Genomic DNA, 20,186 nt, shown 5'->3' on the forward strand with positions numbered 1-20,186 from the left:
TTGTTTTTTTGAGACAGACTTTCTCTGTGTAGCCTGGGCTGTCCTAGAACTCACTCTGTAGACCAGGGCTGTGACTAGTAGACAAAGTCAGAGACCCACCTGCCTTCTGACTCCTGAGTACTGGGATTAAAGGCATGTGCCACCACCTCCTGCCTGGCTTTCTTTTACTTTTTTTCTTTTTGTTGTTTGTTTTTGTTTTGCTGCTTTGCCTTCAAATGGACATTTTTAACAAATGACCCTCTGTGATCACCTCCTCTGAGAGCTTAATAAAAGGCCACATGACAGAAGATGTAAGCAGGGAAAGCTAATTACTACTTCCTAGACTGGCGTGGATTAGCAGATTAAACCCTTGGCTTCATGGAAAACAGCCCCGTCGCCTGAGAAAACAGCCACATCACAGGCATGCTACTGAATTCCTCACCCACTGAATTCTACTGTAGGTTCTACGACACTGTATTCACAGGATCCCTTAACACAGCTCTCCCATGTAAACTGAGGATTCTGCTCAAATGACACTAGCAAGTGACCTTGAGGAAGTGATTAAGTACCAACAGTTAAAACCTGTTAGCCCAGTGCATCTGAAAGGTTGGTGATTCTCCCTCCTCTCCTTCACCCACCTCCACCCCCAGGATATGTGGCAATAATGTCTAGAGACATTTTGGTCTTCACAACTGGAGGCTGGTGCCAGTATCTATTGGGCAGAGGTCAGGATAGTTGCAACACAGAACAGCTGCCCACAGGGAAGTATCCATCTCAAACATAAACAGTGCCTGGTGCAGAAATCCTGCTCTAAGTTACTGGGTAATGGGTTCTACTAATGAATGTATAGTATGGGGTCAAAAGCTCGCAAGTGCGTTAGGAAGCAAAATATGTCTGCTCAAACCAGTAAAAGCTACTACTTAAGCAATCCCAGGAAACTAGATGCCTTAGCTATTTGAACTTACTTGAGCTGTTTTTCCCCATTAAAGCTGTCGAAGGTCACACAGTTATGAAGGAGAGCTGACAATAAACATAGCCCACCTGAGCCTTGAACCAATGCTCCCAACTGCAGTGCCCACCCTCCCAAAACACCCACCATGTCTAGGAAGGCAGGAACCTGTCTACAGCTCAGAGTAATTGGGTACACAGGTGTATGTTACTGCAAGTAGAGGAAGAACAAATAGTAGCTATGCCTACCAGTTCCATGGGACAGCTATTGCTCCGCTGTTCCTGTCTCATGTAGGTACCTCATCAAGAAGTCAGGTTCAGAAGCTCTCTGATCATCTCCACTACTTCCTCTAACTGGAGCCATATTCTCCTAGACCAGCTTCCCACAATACCACCCACACACATCTCTCCACAGCTTAGAGATAATAAACTCACTGAGGTTGTAGAGAGCAGAATGCAGGAGCGTGAGGGGTCAGACAAGGCATAAGATGGTATGGCCTGGCCTGGGATCCCCATAGGATCAGTTCTAGCCCTGGTCCTCCCTGCACAAACACTGTTGCAGTCTATAGTACTCTGAGCACCTGGGCTAGGCTCTGGGCTGCATTCTTGAACATTCTCTGTGCTATACTTACTTGTCCGTGTTCAGTGTGTGTCCCACTGACCCTGTCCCTCAAAGTAACTCGAGGGCGGAGCTCTGCTCTAAGACTTTGAGACCCTAGAAAGGGGAAGGGGCACCACGAGGCTCAGTGCACTGCCATATCACTTTGGTTCATTTGTTTTTATGTCCCACCTGCTTCAGTGTGGCTCCCTATAACAGTGTCAGAGCTGGATAAAGAGAAACAGGCAGGAACCAAGGAATAAGAGGGTCAGAAACTGCAAAATGAAGCTATTTCCCCCAAAGGGGAAGAGGCCTCAACAGACAACTCAACTCGACCTTCTCCCTACAAGACAAAGGTAGTAATAAATCAGGGGACAGCCATGATCACCCCTAACAGCTGATATGTAAAGTCATCTGTGCTGGATAGTTTTATGTCAACTTGACACAAGCTAAAGTCAGCTGAGAGGAGGGAACCTCAATTAAGAAAATGTCTCCATAATATCTAGCTGTAGGGCATTTTCTTAATTAGTGACTGATTGGGGAGGACCTAGCCCATTGTGGGTAGTGCTATCCCTGGGCTGGTGCACCTCCATCTACAAGAAAGTAGGCTGATCGAGTCATGTTAAGCAAGCCAATAAGCAGTAGCCCCACCACCACCACCACCACCATGGCCTCTACATCAGCTCCTGCCTCCAGGATCCTGCCCTATTTGAGTTCCTGTCCTAAATTCCTTCAGTGATGAACAGTGATGTGGAAGTGTAAGCCAAATGAACCCTTTCCTCCCCAACTTGCTTTTGGCCATGGTGTTTCATCACAGCAATAGGAACCCTAACGAAGACATCATCCATGTGTTAGAATCTGCACTAAGCCTTGCACATATTAACCCACTTAATCCCACAACCAATCCTGGGGAAAATGAGCTAGGACAGCAAACACCCTGACGACAGGGATAACAGAGGTGAGTGAAGAGAGCCAATGACACACCAGGCACCCAGTACCCCGTCTCAGTACTCTGCTAGGGATTCAGAAACCTCAGTGAGGGTAAATGATGTTCAAGGTCACATAGCTAGGATGTGACCTGTAAACCAAGCTGGTCCCATTATGCTACATCACCTCCATTTCAAAAACGGTTTGCTAAGAATCCCTGTCTCCTAAGTGACTGAATCCCTGTCTCCTTTCCCCTTTCCCCTCTGAGACTGGTCTGAAGAATCACATAAGGCACTCTGGAAAACTACAAACCCTCGTCCAAGAGAACAGGAACCAGCCAGCTACACAGATGAGATCCCCAGCACGGGATGCCTCAAAAGGACTCTGACACACAAGGGCTCCCGAGGGCTCCTGAAGGCAATCACTGAATACCAAGTTCCGTGACCAGGACTCCACTGGAGGTGCAGGGTACCCACCAGCTGGCACATCACGAACAAAGGTGTCCCCAGAAGACTGCATGACATGTGAAGACCACTCACTCAGGACTGGTCCTAGGCTGATGGGGGACACTCCACATTTGTCTGATGAAGCAACTGGGGAACTCTAGGTTACTACAAGTTCCCAGATCCAGATGTCTCTGGTTGACACCAAGAACTGAAAATTCTAACACTGACTTGCTAGAAACATGTGCTATATGATCCCACCTGCCAAGCTCATGGGCCAAAAGCCTCCAAAGAAAAAAATATGGGGCTGATTATAGTTCTATACATATGATCTGCAGTCTCCACACCCTTATGCAGAGCATCTCACAGTTTCTGTAACTGGTTGGGGTATCCCAAGCCCAGATTATTAACTCACCCGCCTTCGTGACCTAAGATCATGTCTATCACCCTGTGACTCCCAGATGACCTGCCTAGAACAGAACCTTAGACAGACTCTTGCTAAATAAATGCCTAACAACACAAACAAGAAGCAAAAATGGAAGCAACTCTCCTCCCAGGGCTCTAGAGGACACACAGGAAGCCCAATAGGCTTGTTGGGGACCTGGGTGACAAGGGCACTCAAGGAAGGGTGCACATGGCAGGACCAACACAATAAGGATTGTGTGGCTGCACGGTGGCCACGGCACATGCCTCAACAGCGGGGCCAAGGCCAGAACACATGAAAAGGCCCAGGCAGGTGCCCTGGAAGTATGACTGGAGCACTTAGAAATGCCAGCCCCAGTGTCTGCCACTAGGAGAAGTATTAGAAACAGAGTTGCTAATGCTGGTACTACTCTCGACAGCATCCTTTTGTCTGACCCAAGAAACTGAAGTAATTAGTGAATGGCAAAGTAAGGGTAATAACCACCTGTGGGCGACCCCACCCACAAAAGGCAGGAGGCCAAGAAGCAACAAAGAATGTTCAAGTGAGCCAAGGACACAGAAGCAGGAGATGGCAGTGAGAAGCCAGCCAGCTGATTCAGTAGCAGACATGGCCACACACGCTACTCCACGGTACTCTGAGGCACAGGGGAAAGGCACCCCTGTCTGTAGGACACAGCTCTTAATAATGCACAGGAGACACACTACAGTTAGAGCAGGAAGCACAAGGCAACAGGTCTGCATCTGATGCCCTAGCTCTGCTCCAAAGAGCAAAAGTGTTACCTTGTAAAGAAGTGACTGAATGGCTGGAATAGTTTCAATTTCTTCCCCTCCTCAGTCTCAGCAACACAATCCTGCTGCTGTACGTCACTGGTTTCCTTGATGGAGCTCAGAGTGACATCAATAAACTGTGGGTCATCATCATTCTCTAGGGTCACAATGGCGCTGGAATTGCTTGTGACCATGAGGTCCAAGATGTCCTCATTGCTGACCGACAATGTAGTTGACAGCTCTGTGCCGAGACTAGACACACTGCAGACAGAGACATTGTCACTTCGGCTCAGGGCTTTGGAGGTGGGGCTATAGAGTTTCACTGAGTCATAGCCTGTCCTGGGAAATGTAGAAGACTTCCGCACAACTTGCTCCTGTTCACTGCTGGTGAGAGCCGAGGGTGCACAGGACGGCAGGGGGCACGCACTCTGGAAGGCCCGCTCAGGGATGACCTCTGACTCAGACTGCTTTCTCTTCACGTGGACCACACTGCAGGGGACAGGCTCCGGGTTGCCAATCTCCAGGGTAGGAATGCCTGAGTCTACTGACTGAAGGCTGTGTTGATCTTCCAAAGTACCAAGTTTTAGTGTGGGTCCATAGTCAGGCACTGAAAGGGATATGGGTGTCTTAACACTCAGGTGCTGCAGGTCCTGAAGGGAATCTCCTGGCCGACCATCTAGAATGCCCATCAATGCTACACCATTCATAGAGGTGGAAAGGCTTCCATCAGTCATCTTGGTCCAAGAAGAAACTAGAGAAATACAGACATGGAAATTACAAACGGGTATATAAATCCAAAGATACCATTCTTCGGGCATCTTTGGACACACAGCTCCAAAGGTTGGGTTGTCTTGCTAAAAAGGATGCCTTTGAAAGAGTCCTACAAGTTGTGCATGGTAGCACACACTTGTAAAACCAGTGCTGGGAGACTTAGGCATGAAGCTTGTGAATTTGAAACCAGCCTGTGTGATAACCCATGTCAAAAAGAATTAAAGAAAATGTCCTATACATTCAAGTTCTGAGGCCCAGAACAAGAGTTTTGAACACATTCTCACAACATGAACTAGCCAGGCATAACCCACACACAAGATCACCTAGGGAAAGCAACCAGTGTCATCCTCAGGTCCATCACCCCAGTCACATCTCTGGCATCCAGACCAGCAATGGAAGCCCAAGAACTGTGCTGGGTAGGAAGGAAATGTTCTTGTGGGAATACGCTACAATCTGGATCTTGTATGCCCACATGTTGAATGCTTGGTCCCAAGACTGCCGTGCAACAGAGGATGGTGGAGCCTTTAGGAGGATGGATGAAGTTAGATCATTGGAGGTATACCCCTAAAGTTCATATTTAGACCCCAAGCCCTTCCTTTTGATTGCCTTGTTTCCTGGATGCCACGAAGTAATCTGGATTCTTCACCTGCTCCTATTATGACATTGTGTGCTTCCCTGGGCCCAAAGCAACAGGGTCAAAGGACATGGACTGAAGAAATCTCTGAAACAAGCCTTCCATTCTTACAAGTTGTTTATCTCAGACATTCTGTCACTGCGGTACAATGATAACACAGGGGACAAACTATAAATGGGATACCTCTGACCAAAAGATGTGAATTAGGGCTGCGATGGAAATATAGTTCAGCAATGGCACTTGGCTAGATAGACTGAGCAAAGCCATGGGCTCAATCCTAGTCATTAGCTTGGTTTTTATGCTGTCTCACTACTTCGTAAGAGAAAAACGGCAGAGGGAATTACACACACACACACACACACACACACACACACACACACACACACACACACACACACAAACATGCCATCTGCAGCAAGACTGCCCAAGTATACCCCAACTGGCCATACCTTTCCACAGCACTACCATGCTCACTCAAGTCCATGACAGGGCATGCTATTCCTTTACAACAGAAGTCAAGCACTCAGAACAGTTCAAGGACAGACTTAGCTAGAGAGGTAGAATTTGGGGTCAGAAGGGAAGGTCATGCCTAGTTTTAATCGGCTTGGAACAGGCTCCTTAAACTCAGGACAGGAGGCTAGTTCAGTGAAGATATGTTAATAATAGAAAAGCAAAGACCAATGCTTGAGAGAAGAGTCTAAAGCACTGGCCACACACATACCTCAAAAGCCATGTCCAGAGTTCTCTGGCCAAAGAGGCAGGCACAAGCCAGGAGAAAATTTCAGTCTGAGGAACACAGTCCCTAGCACATTGTCAACCCTCACCTGTGAAAGGTTACCTTCTTGTTTTCTTTTAAAATGTCAAAACTAAAGAGATCAGATGGTACACTGTAACCTGACCACAGAGTAGAGCATAAGGACCAGAACTCCAGACTCCGGCCACTCCTGGACTGTAACCCCACTACAGACAACCTTGGGGGTGGGGGGGGGTGGCAGCTGCTACCATCAAACAAGAAGTTGCTGAAGGCTCCAAGGCACAGCAGACACAGCAGTTCATCTGTTAGGGGGGAGCCTAGCTTCTACAAAGAGCCTCCTGCAGCCCTCAGGAAGCCAGTCTCCTTAAGTGCAGCAAGCAAACTGATAAAAACAAAAAGGGGGAAGGGAAGTAATCTCCCCCTCCCAGGAACTGAAGGAGTCAGTCAGACAGAGCAGCGAAGAACAAAAATAGAAGCAGGAGGGAGTGAATGGAAAGGTGAAATTCAGAAATAGACTGAGCCACAGAAAACTACGGACCTGAAAGGAAGGTTCATTTAACTCCAGAGTTGTACTGACTGATAACCCATTTTTCTTACAAGCTAGAACCGCAGTGCACCACACCACAAGAAAAACACAGGCAAATTTAGTTTGTTACAGAAACAAAATCATATACAGGCTGAAAATAAGTTTTTAAACCTACAGACAAAAAGTCGGTTCATTCTCCACAAGGATCTGGACGTCACCTCAGCAGGAGTTGAACACCTTTTCATTTTCATGGCTCGCACTGCCCTGATGTCCACCCTGAGTCCAGCAGCCATGTACGCCTCAAGGACATCGAGCACCATCTCTGTGTTTCCTGCTGTGGGGAAACCTAACCAACTGTTGTTAAGAAACAAGAATCACAGCCTGGCGGTGGTGGCCCACACCTTTAATCCCAGCACTTGGGAGCAGAGGCAGGTGGACTTCTGAGTTCGAGGCCAGCCTGAGATCTACAAAGTGAGTTCCAGGACAGAAAGGACTAAACAAAGAAACCCTGTCTTGAAAGAGAGAGGAATAAGAATCACAAGGGGTTGGGGATTTAGCTCAGTGTTAGAGGCTTGCCTAGCAAGCACAAGGCCCTGGGTTCCTGGTCCTCAGCTTGGAGGGGTGGGGGAGGGAGGGGGGAAGAATCACAAAAAGATTCAAATATATGCCAACTGGAAGTTGCACTCTTTAACTAAAGCAAAAATACAATAAAAAACATTTTATCACATAGTTAAGAGCTAATCTTTGTCAAAGGCAAAGGTTACTAGATATTAAAGTACCATCAGCCTCCAGCAGATCAAATTGGCACAGAGCCTTGGTCAAAAGAGGAAATCTTTACATGCGCAGCTGAAATTCTGACTCTGCCACTTACCAGCTGGGGTGACCTCAGGAGAGGTGCTTAACCTTTCTGAGCCTCAACTTCCGGCCTCCCCAGCAATGAACCTCGGCAATACTATACTACAGGCTGGTCTGAAGACAAAAGGAACAAGAGGTGTGCTGAAGCAGGCCACCTGACCTCACAGGTGCTTGCTCCATAGACATAGATCTTTGTTTTCTAGCCACATCGGGCCAAAGTGCCCCCAAGAGATGCTGTTCAACTGTTAACAAGAGATTCTGCTCCTAGAGTGCACAGAAGTCTGTACCTGGGCAAACATAAGGTACCTACTGCTGCCTGTGGGGTGAGAAGCCATCTCATTCAGACAGCGGCATCGTGTTCATAGAACTGGTTCCAAGGTCCCTCCTCCAAACCTAGTCAAGAAGTGGGGAAGAAAGCAGGGCTCTGAGCTGAGCCAAGGTGTTCCCTGACCCTGAGGCCTCTTACAGGGGGAAAAAAAAAAAGATGAACTCTGAGGCCTCTGGTGATTCATGAAGCCTCGGGAACACAGTGTCAGTCTTTGAGGAAATAAGCCTAAGGGGAAAGAATGCTCCAGCTTGCAACATACTTGTGCTGCCTGGTCTGATGTCGACACACAAACGATAGTTATCTGAAAGGAGGGAATCTAAAATGAGGAAATGCCTCCATAAGATGTAAGGCATTTTCTTAATTAGTGATTGATGCAGGAGGGCCTAGCGCATTGTGGATGATGCCATCCCTGGGCTGGTGGTCCTGGAAAGCAGGCTAAGCAAGCTAGGGGGAGCAGGCCAATAAACAGCACCCCTTCATGGTCTCTTCATCAGCTCCTGCCTCCAGGTTCCTGCCCTGTTTGAGTTCCTGTCCTGATTTCTTCGACAATGAACAGCAATGTGAAAGTGTAAGCCAAATAAACCCTTTCTTCTCCAACTTGCTTTTTGGTCATGATGCTTTGTCACAGCACTAGTAACCCTAATGAAGACAATACTCTAGAAACAACTTCTGCAAAGGGCCAAGGCTACCTGGTCCTTGAGCCCTTTGACCTGGTGCTACCAATGCCATAAAAGCAGAGGTCACACTCCGGGCCTCCCACCTTCTGCCAGTGCCCCAGAAAGGGGAAGGCTGCACAAACAAGGCGCATGCTTTTGAGACGAGGCTGTAGGTGAACTTTGGAAGCTGGCCTACAGCAAGTGGCCTGCCTCCTAGTCACATGCCTTCTAAACTGAGACTGAGCCAGAAATCCCCACACTAAGCAGACTCAAAGGCCCTCCTCTCATCTGTCTTCCCCACCTTTCAACACGCAATCCAACTGGGGCCGCTGTGCGGAGCAAAGAGCTCCAGCCAGCAAGGTCATCGGGGGCTTTGGAATCCAGCAAGGGGTTGAGGCACAGGGAGTTCCCACCAGCCACCTCCCCCCTCTACACAGCTCCCCCAACCCTACCCCCACCCTTGCAAGCCCCTTCAAGAAGCTGTAGAGCTCTTTCTAATGCTCTTCTGCCACACCCTACCTAAAATGATGGGATTCTACAACTATTTTCCTGTTTCTTGCCACCAGATTCCCAGACTTCAGAGCAGGAACAGCTCTACTCACTTCTGGATTTCAGTGTCTGGCCACATGCCTACCATGGATTAAGGATTTTAAAAAGTACGTGCTGAATTAATTACTAACAGCCAAGTCCTCAAGTGGGAAGGTTTCCAGGACGGTCCCATGCGTGCACATTCAACTGAAATCTGGGTTATATCTAAGAAGCATTTAGCAGGAGCAATACAAGTAGGAAAATCCCACTGAGTCTTGGTAACTGGGCAACCCACCCAGTAACACAGGTTACATGCAGATCTGACAGTGGGAACCACCATCCAGAAAGTCAGCAAAAGGAAACAATGTCCCTATGTTCATTTTATGACATCTATGTGAGTAACACCAGAGCCACACAATCTGCCTGCAGCAACCACTCTAGCCTGGGCAGACTCGGGCACTGGCTGAGCCCATCTAGGGAGGAAGAAGCATACTGCCAGAAGAGGCACAAAACGCAGGGTAAACGGTGATTAGTCACCACTTTCCGGACTAGAGAAAAACACACAAGATATGAAGCAGGCATAAGAGGAAGGCTGTTTTTAACCCGCATAGCAAGACCACGTGAGTTTCATATGCTCTGCAGGAAGCAAGGAGGAAACTGCCTGAGCATCTGGAACTGCCCAACTATCACCCCATAGGGCAGTTCTTAGTGTAAGACAAGTGACAAAGAAGAGACTCTACCAGTGATATGGAGAGGGCTATGTGAGACTGTCTAATCCAGAGCAACCATGTGATTTCCTCCTCCCCAAAATCCAAGACTTAGAACATGGCCAGAGTCTTCACCCCCCCCCAAAAAAAAATTCTGAAGCCTAGACCAAATGATTTAGTTTTGTCCTCAAAGAAGAAAATCTCCTCCCTGGTGGCTGCAGAACAGGCCCTAGCACCATTCCTGGGGACCGCCCCTCACATAAAGGATATGGACCCAAGCAGGCCTTTCTGACCCAGCTCCTCTCTGGATGTTCCTGGGGAAAGGGGCTTCCTGGCACCATCAGCAAGGGAACACTGCTGTTCTCTCTGACCATCAAAGGACAGGACAGTACACCCACTTTAGCTGCCACACCTCCCCTCAGCGCAGCTCTATCTGATTTCCAGGTCCTTATTCTAAGGGCAAAGCACCCATGGCTTGTTTCTACTCAGCCATGCCTGGAGTCACATAAATCACAGAGTCAGTACAGGAGAGGAGGATCACACCTTTAAAACTAGCACTCAATGCAGACCAGGCTCTGTTGTAAGCTGAATAGGCCCCATCAAGTCTTCTGTATCTAGCATCCACAGCATTCTTCAGAAAGTCTCATGGGGTCCCCCAGGTTTCACAGGGTTCTGATGAGGCCTTTAGCATCCTCACAGAAGCAGTGGCTCCACCAGACTACATCTCAGCCAAGAACACAATTTGTTCATGACAAACTAGCTCAGGAAAGGCTAGGAGCAAGGTCTAACCCCAAGGAGACCCACAGACAGGAGTGGTGCGTTTGTGTGAATTTCCCTGCACTGCACAGAGCTCCACAGGAACTAAGGAGGCGAGTTTCTCCTTAAGTTCTGACTGGCAGGAAAGACAAAGGGATCAGGAGTCCTAGGTCTCAGGTACCAGAGCATTACCAGTTTACAGGAGCAGCCACCTACCAGAGCCTGCTGGGTGCTCAACCTTCACAGCCATCTACCGAGAGATACACTAGCACACCTCAGCTCAAGACTAAGGGCCAGGGATAAGAAAACAGTATGTTAGGCTACCCTGGATCTGACGCAAGAGTGGGAGCAGCCCCCTGGAAGGCTGTTCCCTCTTTGCACTGCCACTATACAGAATGGAAGTCGATTATAAAAGGTCTTTCTTTTTAGATGGGTTATTGGGGGATGTGGGGGGGAGCGCGCAAAAACAGTCCTAAAACAATTCCCTAAACTCATACATTCCTCTGGAGGGTGAATGGCAACTTACCTGAGGTTCCCACGTTCTGGGTGAACAATTTCATCCATGCATATTTCAGCACAGCAGGCTTCAAAGCTTGTGGCATTAAAATGTTGAGGGTCCCAAAGGTTCCCTCAAAGCTCTAAAGAACAGACTCTTAACTTATACGGGCCACAGGTGCCATGATTAAAAGGCCTAAATGAGATACTTTAAATTAAGGACAGGGAACACATGGAGTGTTCCTTCCTCTCCCAAATGTTTCAGCTACATTTAATGACTTAACAGATGCTTGTGAAGTACTGATGCATCAGGAAGATATGCAGACCCCTTCATAAATACAACATAATTTAACCTCCTTAATTCACTATGTACCCCTGGCTGGCCTGGAGCTCACTAAGTAGACCATGCTGGCCTCAGACTCATATTGATCTGCCTGCTGCTGCCTCCAGAGTCCTGGGAGTAAAGGCGTACGTATTTAATTCTTAACAAAAGAGACCACTCTGAGATGTACATTTGAGGGGCCACATGACCAAGTCACAAATATGCCACGTATGCCATAGACACCGAAATGTAGCAAAGCAAAGCAATTTGCTCAAAGTTGCACAAGGGAAATTGGATTCAGGCCAGGTATGACATCAAAGCCCCACACATGACCTGCTGAAATACTTAAGAATACAAGTCCTGAACTTTGTGATAATCAGTAAACTGAACGCTTAACAACTTTTACCTTTTTTTTTTTTTTTTTGGTTTTTCAAGACGGAGTTCCAGGGTTCCTCTGTATAACAGTCCTGGCTGTCCCGGCACTCACTTTGTAGACTAGGCTGGCCTTGAACTCACTGAGGCCTCTGCCTCTCAAGTGCTGGAATTAAAGGCATGCACCAGCACCACCCAGCTAACTTTTACCATTTTACATGTTAGATTTCAATAGAAATGGATTTTTAAAATTATTTTATATGAATGAGTATTTTGCCTCCATGTATGTCTGCGCACCAGGTGTGTGCGCCTGGTGCCTACTAAGGCCAGAAGAGCACACCGGATTCCCTAGAACTGGAGTGTAGGGAATTGAACCTGGGCCCTCTTTAAGAGCAACAAATGTTCATAAGTGCTGAGCCATCTCTCCAGCCCCCAAAACTTTTTAAAATAGGGACAGCAAGATGGTTCAGTGGGTAAAGGCACTTGCTGCAGATGCCTAGCAACTTGAATTCCATCCCTAGAACCCTCCTAATGGTAGAAAGAGAGAACTGACTCCAGAAGTTGTCCTCCAACCTTTACACACACAGCATGGGCATGCTCAATCACACACACACATCACAGCAAACACAACAATAATAAAAATTTATAAGAGTTTTTAGAATCAGAGAGATGGATCAGTTGGTAAAAGTGCTTGCTGCCAAGCCTAAAGACCTGAGTTCAATCCACGAGACCGTGAATAGAAGAAAACTGACTTAAAAGTTGTCCTCAGACCTATACACACACACACACACACACACACACAAATAAGTAAATGAATGTAATTTTACAAGATAGTTTTAAAGTAAGTAATGTGGGAGGAGCTACAGACTCTGGAGTTGACTTCCTGGATCAAATCCCAGCTCCTCCACTGGCCAGTTGTGTGACCTTGAATTAATTTAACTTTTCATGCCTCAGTTCCACTGCAAAATGAAGTCAATACTGGCCTCTACCTTACCAGGCAATTAGCAAGATTAGGGGAAGAAAGCCACATAATGCCTTTAGAACCATGCCTGGCATGAGCTAAGCCTTAGAAGATCTTGGCTAGTGTTATTCTTCTTGGCACAGAGGTGGACAGCCAACTCAGGTCCACTATTTTAACATCTTTGCATTAGAAAGTCCAGACACAGGGGGCTGGAGAGATAGATCAGCTGTTAAGATCACTGGTTGCTCTTCCAAAAGACCAGGGTTCAATTCCTAGCACCCACACAGCAGCCTACAACTGTCTAACTTGAGTTCCAGAGAATCCAACATCCTCAAACAGATACACATGCAGGCAAAGCACCAACTGCATATAAAAAAAAAAAAAAAGATACAAATAAAGGGAAGGAAGAAAGCCCAGACACAGGCACTCTGTGTGCACAGGGCCTGGCTGCGCAGCGTCTCTCCTCACACATGCTATGTGGCACTGACTGAACTCTGGGCCTCAATTATCCCAAGTAAAAATGAAACTAGTTAAACCGATCTACTTCTGAGAGCTTTCCAGCTCGACAGTCTCAATACTCCTGGCTGAGGACACTTTGTTTATATCCAATCCTAAAGCAAATGTCGGGAGACCATACATACTCAATTTCCTAAACTCTTTTATGTATGTCTATTCTGACAATCCTCTCCAAGGTCTCAGGACCCCACATCATGTGGCAAGTATGCTCAGTGCTGAGGCCGAGAATACGAAAGTTAAGGGTCTCTAAGCCATGGGGAGTCAGACTTTAAGGCAAGGCCCCCTGAAGTCATGTCCTACCGACTGTTAGAGAGGCTTACACAAGGAGAGAACTGGTCCTGGTGGAGGAGGGGAAGCCAAGGTGGGAGACAGGGAACTCACTCTCTGTATAACAGGGCCAGGGCTAACTGAGGGTGCTAAAGAGACACAGATCCCCAGGAGCCAAGGGAGTTGCTGAATGTGAGGAGATGGGCTGAGGGCAGAGTATAAAAACTCTGCTGCCCCCAAAGAAAGCAAGCCTAACTCATGTAAGAGAAGTGCTAAGCAAACACACACCAGGGCCTGCTGGGGCCACTGAGGACAGCAGGGTGAGCAGAGCCTTGTCTTGTGATATGCCAGCCTCCGTCTCTACCTACCTCTGTCTCTCTCACCTCATCTTCCATTGTCACACCTCCTTTTAACGTTCCAGAAGAGTGCACCTGACAACCCTAAGCAGCAGGCATATGCCAGGTTCTCATCACAGCTGGGTCTTATCAGGATCATGGAGTGCAGATCTCAATGGGTCAAACCCATACAACAAAGCAGGCAGTGAAAGAGCTGGGGGAGGGGAGAAGCAGTACCAAACCTGAGACTTAGTTTGGCGCTGGCACAGAAGTGTGTCAAGACTGCTACAAAAGCTAGCCCAGTCCCTTTAACGGAGCTGCCAACAGCCACAAGCAACCCATCCTCCAAAGAAGCCGCCAAGGTGCTAACCTCTTGCAGATGAGGGTGCCGGGGAGAGCCCCCAAACACCAGGACTCCCTCCTCAACCAGCCAACATGAAGTAATCATAGGATAGCCAGGGCCTCCAGAAGTGACAAACTGCAGTAGTACATACAGAATCTTCTAGAACAAAACTTCTAATTCCACCTGGGAGATAAAGGTCCCATCTATAAGACAGAGGCAGTTTTGAGTTTCACTAGGCCCAGTCAGGAGATATCTCTGACATTCCCAACTTCATTGTGGCTCAGCAGTCTGTGCTGGCTAGCACCCTCTAGAAAACTAGCCAAGCCCCTGCAGGGTTGACAAGATCCTGGGGGGGGGGGGTTTAGGGGCAGACATCAGCTTGTTCCTCTAGCCTACCAATCTGCCCAATACTGAGGGTCTCTAGAGAGAAAATGAGTCCTACAGTCCGAGAGTGGAAGATCTGAGAAGGACATAGCCCCGGGAATAGGGGTCTGAGGAGAGTGGGGTCTAGGGTCCCTACCTGGATGACCTTCTGCAGCCCAAGGACCAAGGTAAGGAGGCCCAGGAGGGGAGAGGAAAGAGTGGGTCAGGAGATTTAAGGAAGAGGTTTGGCAGTCTGAGGAGAACTCGGTAGGAGGAGGAAGAAGATATGAATGAATACACCACAAAGGGCTGAGGAGGAAGGACTGAGGAGAACAAAGGTCTGAACAGCTCAGGGGTCCAAGGAGGATTCAGGTTCCTGATGCCCAGGGCAGACTCATTTGCAACCCACAGCCTCAGGCAAGTCAGATGAGCCAGTCACAGCCTCGTGTCTGAGAAAACTTCTCCAAGTTCTGGAAAAGGGGGTCATAGGAGGAAGAAGATTCGAGACACACCAGGGATCCGAGGACCCAATATGAACATGCCAGGGGTCTGAGGAGGCCTAGGCTCTAAAGAGAGGGGTTTGAGGAGGACAGAGATCAGAATACCACAGGGGTCTGAGGAGGACTAAGGGCAGAGATCTAAACACGACAAGAGTCTGAGGAGGACGCTGGCTCCGGACGCTCAGGGCAAGACTCCTCTGTGGCTCACAGCACGGCATCTGGGGAGAAAACTTTTCACTAAGTTGTGGAAAAGGCACAAGTCACGACAGGCTCTGGCCGAGGGCAGTCGCGCGCACACACCAGCCGGACACCAGCCCTCCCACCCGCCCCCCTCTCAGGAGCCTGACCGCTCCTGGCCGCTCCGGGCCACGCAGCAGCAGCAGCAGCAGGTGGCAGCGGCTCTCGCCAGCCCTCCTCAACCTCTCAGCCTGACCCCGCAGAGGCCCTCAGTACCCGAGCTACCGCAGCTCCAACGCCATCTCCGGGCCCGTGGCCCGCAGCCCAGGCCCCGTGGGGCCCGCAACTTGCTGGGCGAGGAAGCTATGGACACCGGAGACGCTCTCGGCGGCAGCAGGTGCTTGCCTGCCAGCCGCCCGCCGCTCAAAGCGGCTGGCACTAGGCCCCGCCCCCGCCCCGCCCCGCGCTCCATAGCCACGCCCCCATCCCGCCTCCGCAGCTCTTCCACCCGGCCTCTGCAACCCAACACCCAACTTCAAACACCCGGCTCGGGGCCTCAAGAGCACCGCCACGCCCCGTGCTCCATAGACACGCCCCGCGAGAGCTCACGAGCCGTGCCCTCCGCTCTTCCGGTCCCGCCGTCCACCCTAGTCACACTCCCTGGGACAGCCGGGTTGCCACGCCCCAGGCTCCCTAGCCACACCCCCACGCTCCCTAGCCACGCCCCCACCAGTCCTCCACCGCTCTTCCGCCCGGGCTCTCGTCCCCCGCCGCGCCTCCGCTGAGCTGAAAGCCAGACGCTCACTGGCACCGCTCCTCCGGCCTACCCAAGCATCCGCCCTGGGTTTCAGGAATTGTGTCCCCGACCTTTTTCTGTCTCCAGGCCCAAGTGGAGGTGCGAGGGAAGCCCTGAGGGAGTCACAGTGTCCACACTGGCACTGCAGAAGCCCGGGCCGGGTCCCTTACCTGGTCAGCTCCGCCCGCGGCCATCTTGGAAGTGGGAAGCAGAGGGAGGGGGAAGAAGCGCATGGGGCTGGGCCAGGCATGGGGAGCCGAACGGCGGAGCGCATCGATGGGGTGCCCCTGTCCAGCAGCTGGGGGCATCTTCGCAAGGCCCACGGGCGTGTGTAAGGGGACACCTGAACCCTGGGTATGGATCTGTGACCTCGGAACGCCTTCACGGCACAGCCTTAGCCACTTCATCTGTGAAACGGGCATTTCTGATCACCGACTCATTGCACTTAGTGCCTAGCGCTGTGTTTCCAAACTTTTGTCTTCACTTTAATATTTTAGTACCCCAAACCCAGCAGGCGGGTGGGTCCTCGGGAGGTGATGAACAGGGTTCATTCGTGTGTTTTGAAAGCTGTGTAATGGACTCGTTTAGGAACTAGACGGGGTCTCACTAGACTGCATCCCACTCTGGGCCTGGGACTCAGTGCCTCTTGAGTGCTAGGATTAAAGGTGTGTGCCACCACATCCAGCTTTATATACAGGTTTTGTTTGTTTTGTTTTTGTTTTTAAGTAGCAAAAACTAGGCAGATACAATTTATGAACAAATCCAATTCATAGGGTAGAAGTCTGCTAAACCTAGAAGGAAGTCAGGTGCCTGTAGAGGACATCTCCCTCCAGGTCACTGAATCCCATTTCGCTTCCTGAAATCTTAGCTCACTGTTTCCTGAGCCTGGAGTACTGTAGAGACATGAGTGTTTGTTGGATTCATACTGAGAGTATATACTCTCATAAGTAATACTCAGAATTACTTATGTTTATTCTAGGGATTGTTAGAGTCTGAGGAATTAGCAAAAACAAATCCCAAAGCCTGACTACAGCTCAGTCTTTAGGAAGGCTTGAACCATCATAGGTCTACAGGAAGAGTAACCTCCCTGCCCTGGCAGACACCTGGAGGCATGCAGGAGGAGATTCATTTGTCTTGGTTACAGTTCTTAGTTCATGCTAGCCTCAAAGTTGCAACCTAGAAAAAGATGACTTTGAACTTCTGATCCTCCTGCCTCTACCTCCCCAGTGCTGGGATTACAGGAATGTCCCACCCCTCCTGCTTTCATTTCATTCATTTCAAAACATTAGGTGATGGTCCAACCCCTGTACAACTTTGTTAAACATCTTTAAATATTTTCGCAAATCTGAATACAGTGCAGAGGAAGCACTTCACAAGACTGAGGCTCAAATGCACGCCATCCCTCGGGATGAAAGAAGACAGAAAGAGGCTAGGGAATAGCTCAGTGCCCTGAGTTCAGCTCCAAACGTGAGCGGGGAGGAGAGGAAGAAACAGCAGACTGAGGTGCCTGGCTATATCTGAGTGTCTTGGGTCAGCTTATGTGTTGTGACTTTTAAACTTCCCCACGACCTGTGCTGGTTCACAAGGAAGCAGTGTTTATATCTCACACAGTCACCTGAGGCCATGAGAATGAGGCTCTCAGCCCATCACTCCAGAGCCCTGAGCTAAGTAAACCCAGCCTTGTGCCCATTAGATGAACAGGAAGACACCTACCCAAGAAGTTTTCAGCCCCATAAGCCTAACAGCACTGGCTGCTATTGGGAATGAGGACCACCCAAGCAGGGAGATGGCTGGATTGTGGAACTTCAGACTGCAGCCATTCTTGGAGCCCAGTGGTGCCTACAGGCTATTTGAAAGTCTTGCTAGACCCCTGGCTTCGCTTTCCTCCCTGGATCATGGCTGTAATTGTTCTTAGCTCCCATTTACAATGGCAGGAGGGTGGAGGCTTAAACAGGCAATCTTTTGGTGGCATGCAGAGAGCTGAGAGACTTGCAACGCATCTCTCAGTATTCGGTGCACAATAGAAATCTGTAAGGTGCTTAAGTTGCTGGCAGTTTTAAGAGAGAACAATGCCAGGTTTTCATCACACCTGTTGGTGCCCTCACAGCTGGACTTAAACACCAACTGGAAAGCAGAGACTTGCCTCAGTACCAACTCACACTCTTAACACATTGGATCAGTATGTCCTCTTGCACAGGAGTCCTTGTGACTCCTCACCTACCAGCCCTAATGGTGAGTCTCAGAGTTTAAAAACCTTGTAATGACAAGGGACCATTGTCCTGTTTCCAGAGTCAGAAACTCTTTGTGGTGCACAGGTTTGCAGTTGGCACCCTCTGTCTGACTTTGCCTCACCCTCACCAACCTGGTGCCAGAACTGGTGTCTCCCTGGGGACTCATCATCACTTCCCATACCTTTGATTTGACCTACGGTCTCACCTTTTGTCATCTGTGCCCAGAAGTGGTCTAGATAAAGCCTCATTGTAACTTGAGTCTGAAACAAAAACCATAGTCAATGGCATTAAGGCGTGTGGTTACTTCTAGCCACCTCCCCCCAAGAACCTGACATGTCCAGCTCCCAGATACAGAGAAAACAACCCTGTCAAGTTGATAGCCCTCCATGCAACAACACCAGAACTACCCCAGGGAAGCTGTTCCACCTCTTCCTCTACTGGCTCTGCTGGAGGTCTCCGGGGCTGCCCCTGTGCATGGTTTCTTCGATGGCTGTAAACCTTTCACTTGTGGACAGAAGTACCAGCTCCTTGGAGACTCTGGCTGGCTAACTCCTCAGATTCTCTCCCCATCCCCTCCCTACCTCCACCTTGGAAAGCACATAGCCTCTCCCTTTCCCACATTGTTTCAAGGATTGAACAAGTCAGAACAGATAAAGCAATGGTCATACATGAAGTGAAATTATCCCATTTTATCAGTTTCCAGCATTCTTGAAACCATCCTCGAACCATCCCACCCACCCTAACAATATAATATGGACAAAGATTGCTGGCCAATCAGCATCGGGGGGAAGAGACCTTGCCAGGGATGACCTCCGTGTGTTCTGGTATCTCTTTAGAGAAGCAGAAATGCCTCAGGATGTCCAGTATCCATAGAAACCATCTCTCTGCACCAGTTGTACATCCAGGACACACAGCCCACAACTGCTTTCATGGAGCTCTTGGGACAGACAGATGCAGCTCTCTGCAATTTGTGGCCACAACCTCTTATAAGGAAAATGGTTATCTAGCCAGATGAAGCTCCAGGAGGGTCCTCATCAGCCCAACAGGCCAACCCTCCGACTTAACAGGGAGAAAGTGGGTCCTGAGAGAAGGATGGAGAATCCTCAGTCAGGTGATGGGTGGTCAGCACTAAAATAACTGTTCTATTAGGACCCTCTAACCTCCCTTCCAAAGATACAGAGATCTCATTTCCTGAATCATACCCACAAACCCCATGAATCCCGCCAATTCATGAGCTGTATGAATGAGTCACATCCACAGCTGTCTTTACCTGGAGTCATCCCTGGCATTGGCTAGCACCTCACCTCTGTGACAGAAGTCAATCTCCACAACCTGCCAAGCTTACCTCAGTGTCCCACATCTTACAGGGGAAGACAGGGCTTGGAGGTGAAGCCACTCAGCCTAGGTGTCACACACAGCTCGATTCTTTTGTCCCCAGGTCCTGCCCAGCCCCATCCTGTCCCCCACACCACTGGCTCCTGACATGGTGTGGTTACAGTAACAACATGTTCACATGCCACACTGGGACTCTGCTGGTTCTCTCCAGCTTCTTCGGTCTGAGGGCCCTTGGACCTTTCTAAAAGCCAATCCTTCCCCTCTCCATTCTGTTGGAATGTTACCTCCTTCACCATGGAGACCACAGTTCCCATTTTTAGGACACACCGCTTAAAATCTGGATGTCTCTGGTTGGTTCTTAAAATTGTTCAAGAAAAAAAGAGGCAGGAATTGCTAGTTGAGCTGGTGGTCAGCAACCTGAGGCAGGCAGAGCGCCAACAGAACAGCATTAGGCAGCCAGAGGGGCCACCGAAACCCACCATACCTCACTGTAAGCAGTGGTACTTGGCCTCTGACACACGGCTTATCAACTAGATTTTCCTTCTTGCTTGTTTGTTTGTTTTGTTTCCTGG

General features: G+C 49.2%; 1 protein-coding gene across 5 annotated transcripts in view; it reads right to left on the reverse strand.

Annotated features, from left to right (window-relative positions):
- Positions 1–19,869, reverse strand: part of Tbc1d14 (TBC1 domain family member 14) — a 94,447-nt gene extending 74,578 nt beyond the window's left edge. The window contains exons 1-3 of one of the 5 annotated variants that reach the window (XM_028882333.2): positions 19,625–19,869; positions 18,485–18,539; positions 4,099–4,837 (exon numbers count right to left, since the gene is read on the reverse strand). In XM_028882333.2, coding sequence (XP_028738166.2) covers positions 4,099–4,837; positions 18,485–18,539; positions 19,625–19,639 — 809 coding nt within the window. In that variant the 5' untranslated portion in view covers positions 19,640–19,869. Of the gene's footprint in view, positions 1–4,098; positions 4,838–6,946; positions 7,201–16,218; positions 16,278–18,484; positions 18,540–19,624 lie in introns of those variants that run through there. The other 4 variants (XM_028882335.2, XM_037208880.1, XM_037208881.1 and 1 more) reach the window with 4 other exon arrangements.
- Between the last annotated feature and the right edge of the window lie 317 nt (positions 19,870–20,186).

The sequence above is a fragment of the Peromyscus leucopus genome, chromosome 10 (assembly GCF_004664715.2).
Source record: "Peromyscus leucopus breed LL Stock chromosome 10, UCI_PerLeu_2.1, whole genome shotgun sequence".
Taxonomy (NCBI): domain Eukaryota; kingdom Metazoa; phylum Chordata; class Mammalia; order Rodentia; family Cricetidae; genus Peromyscus; species Peromyscus leucopus.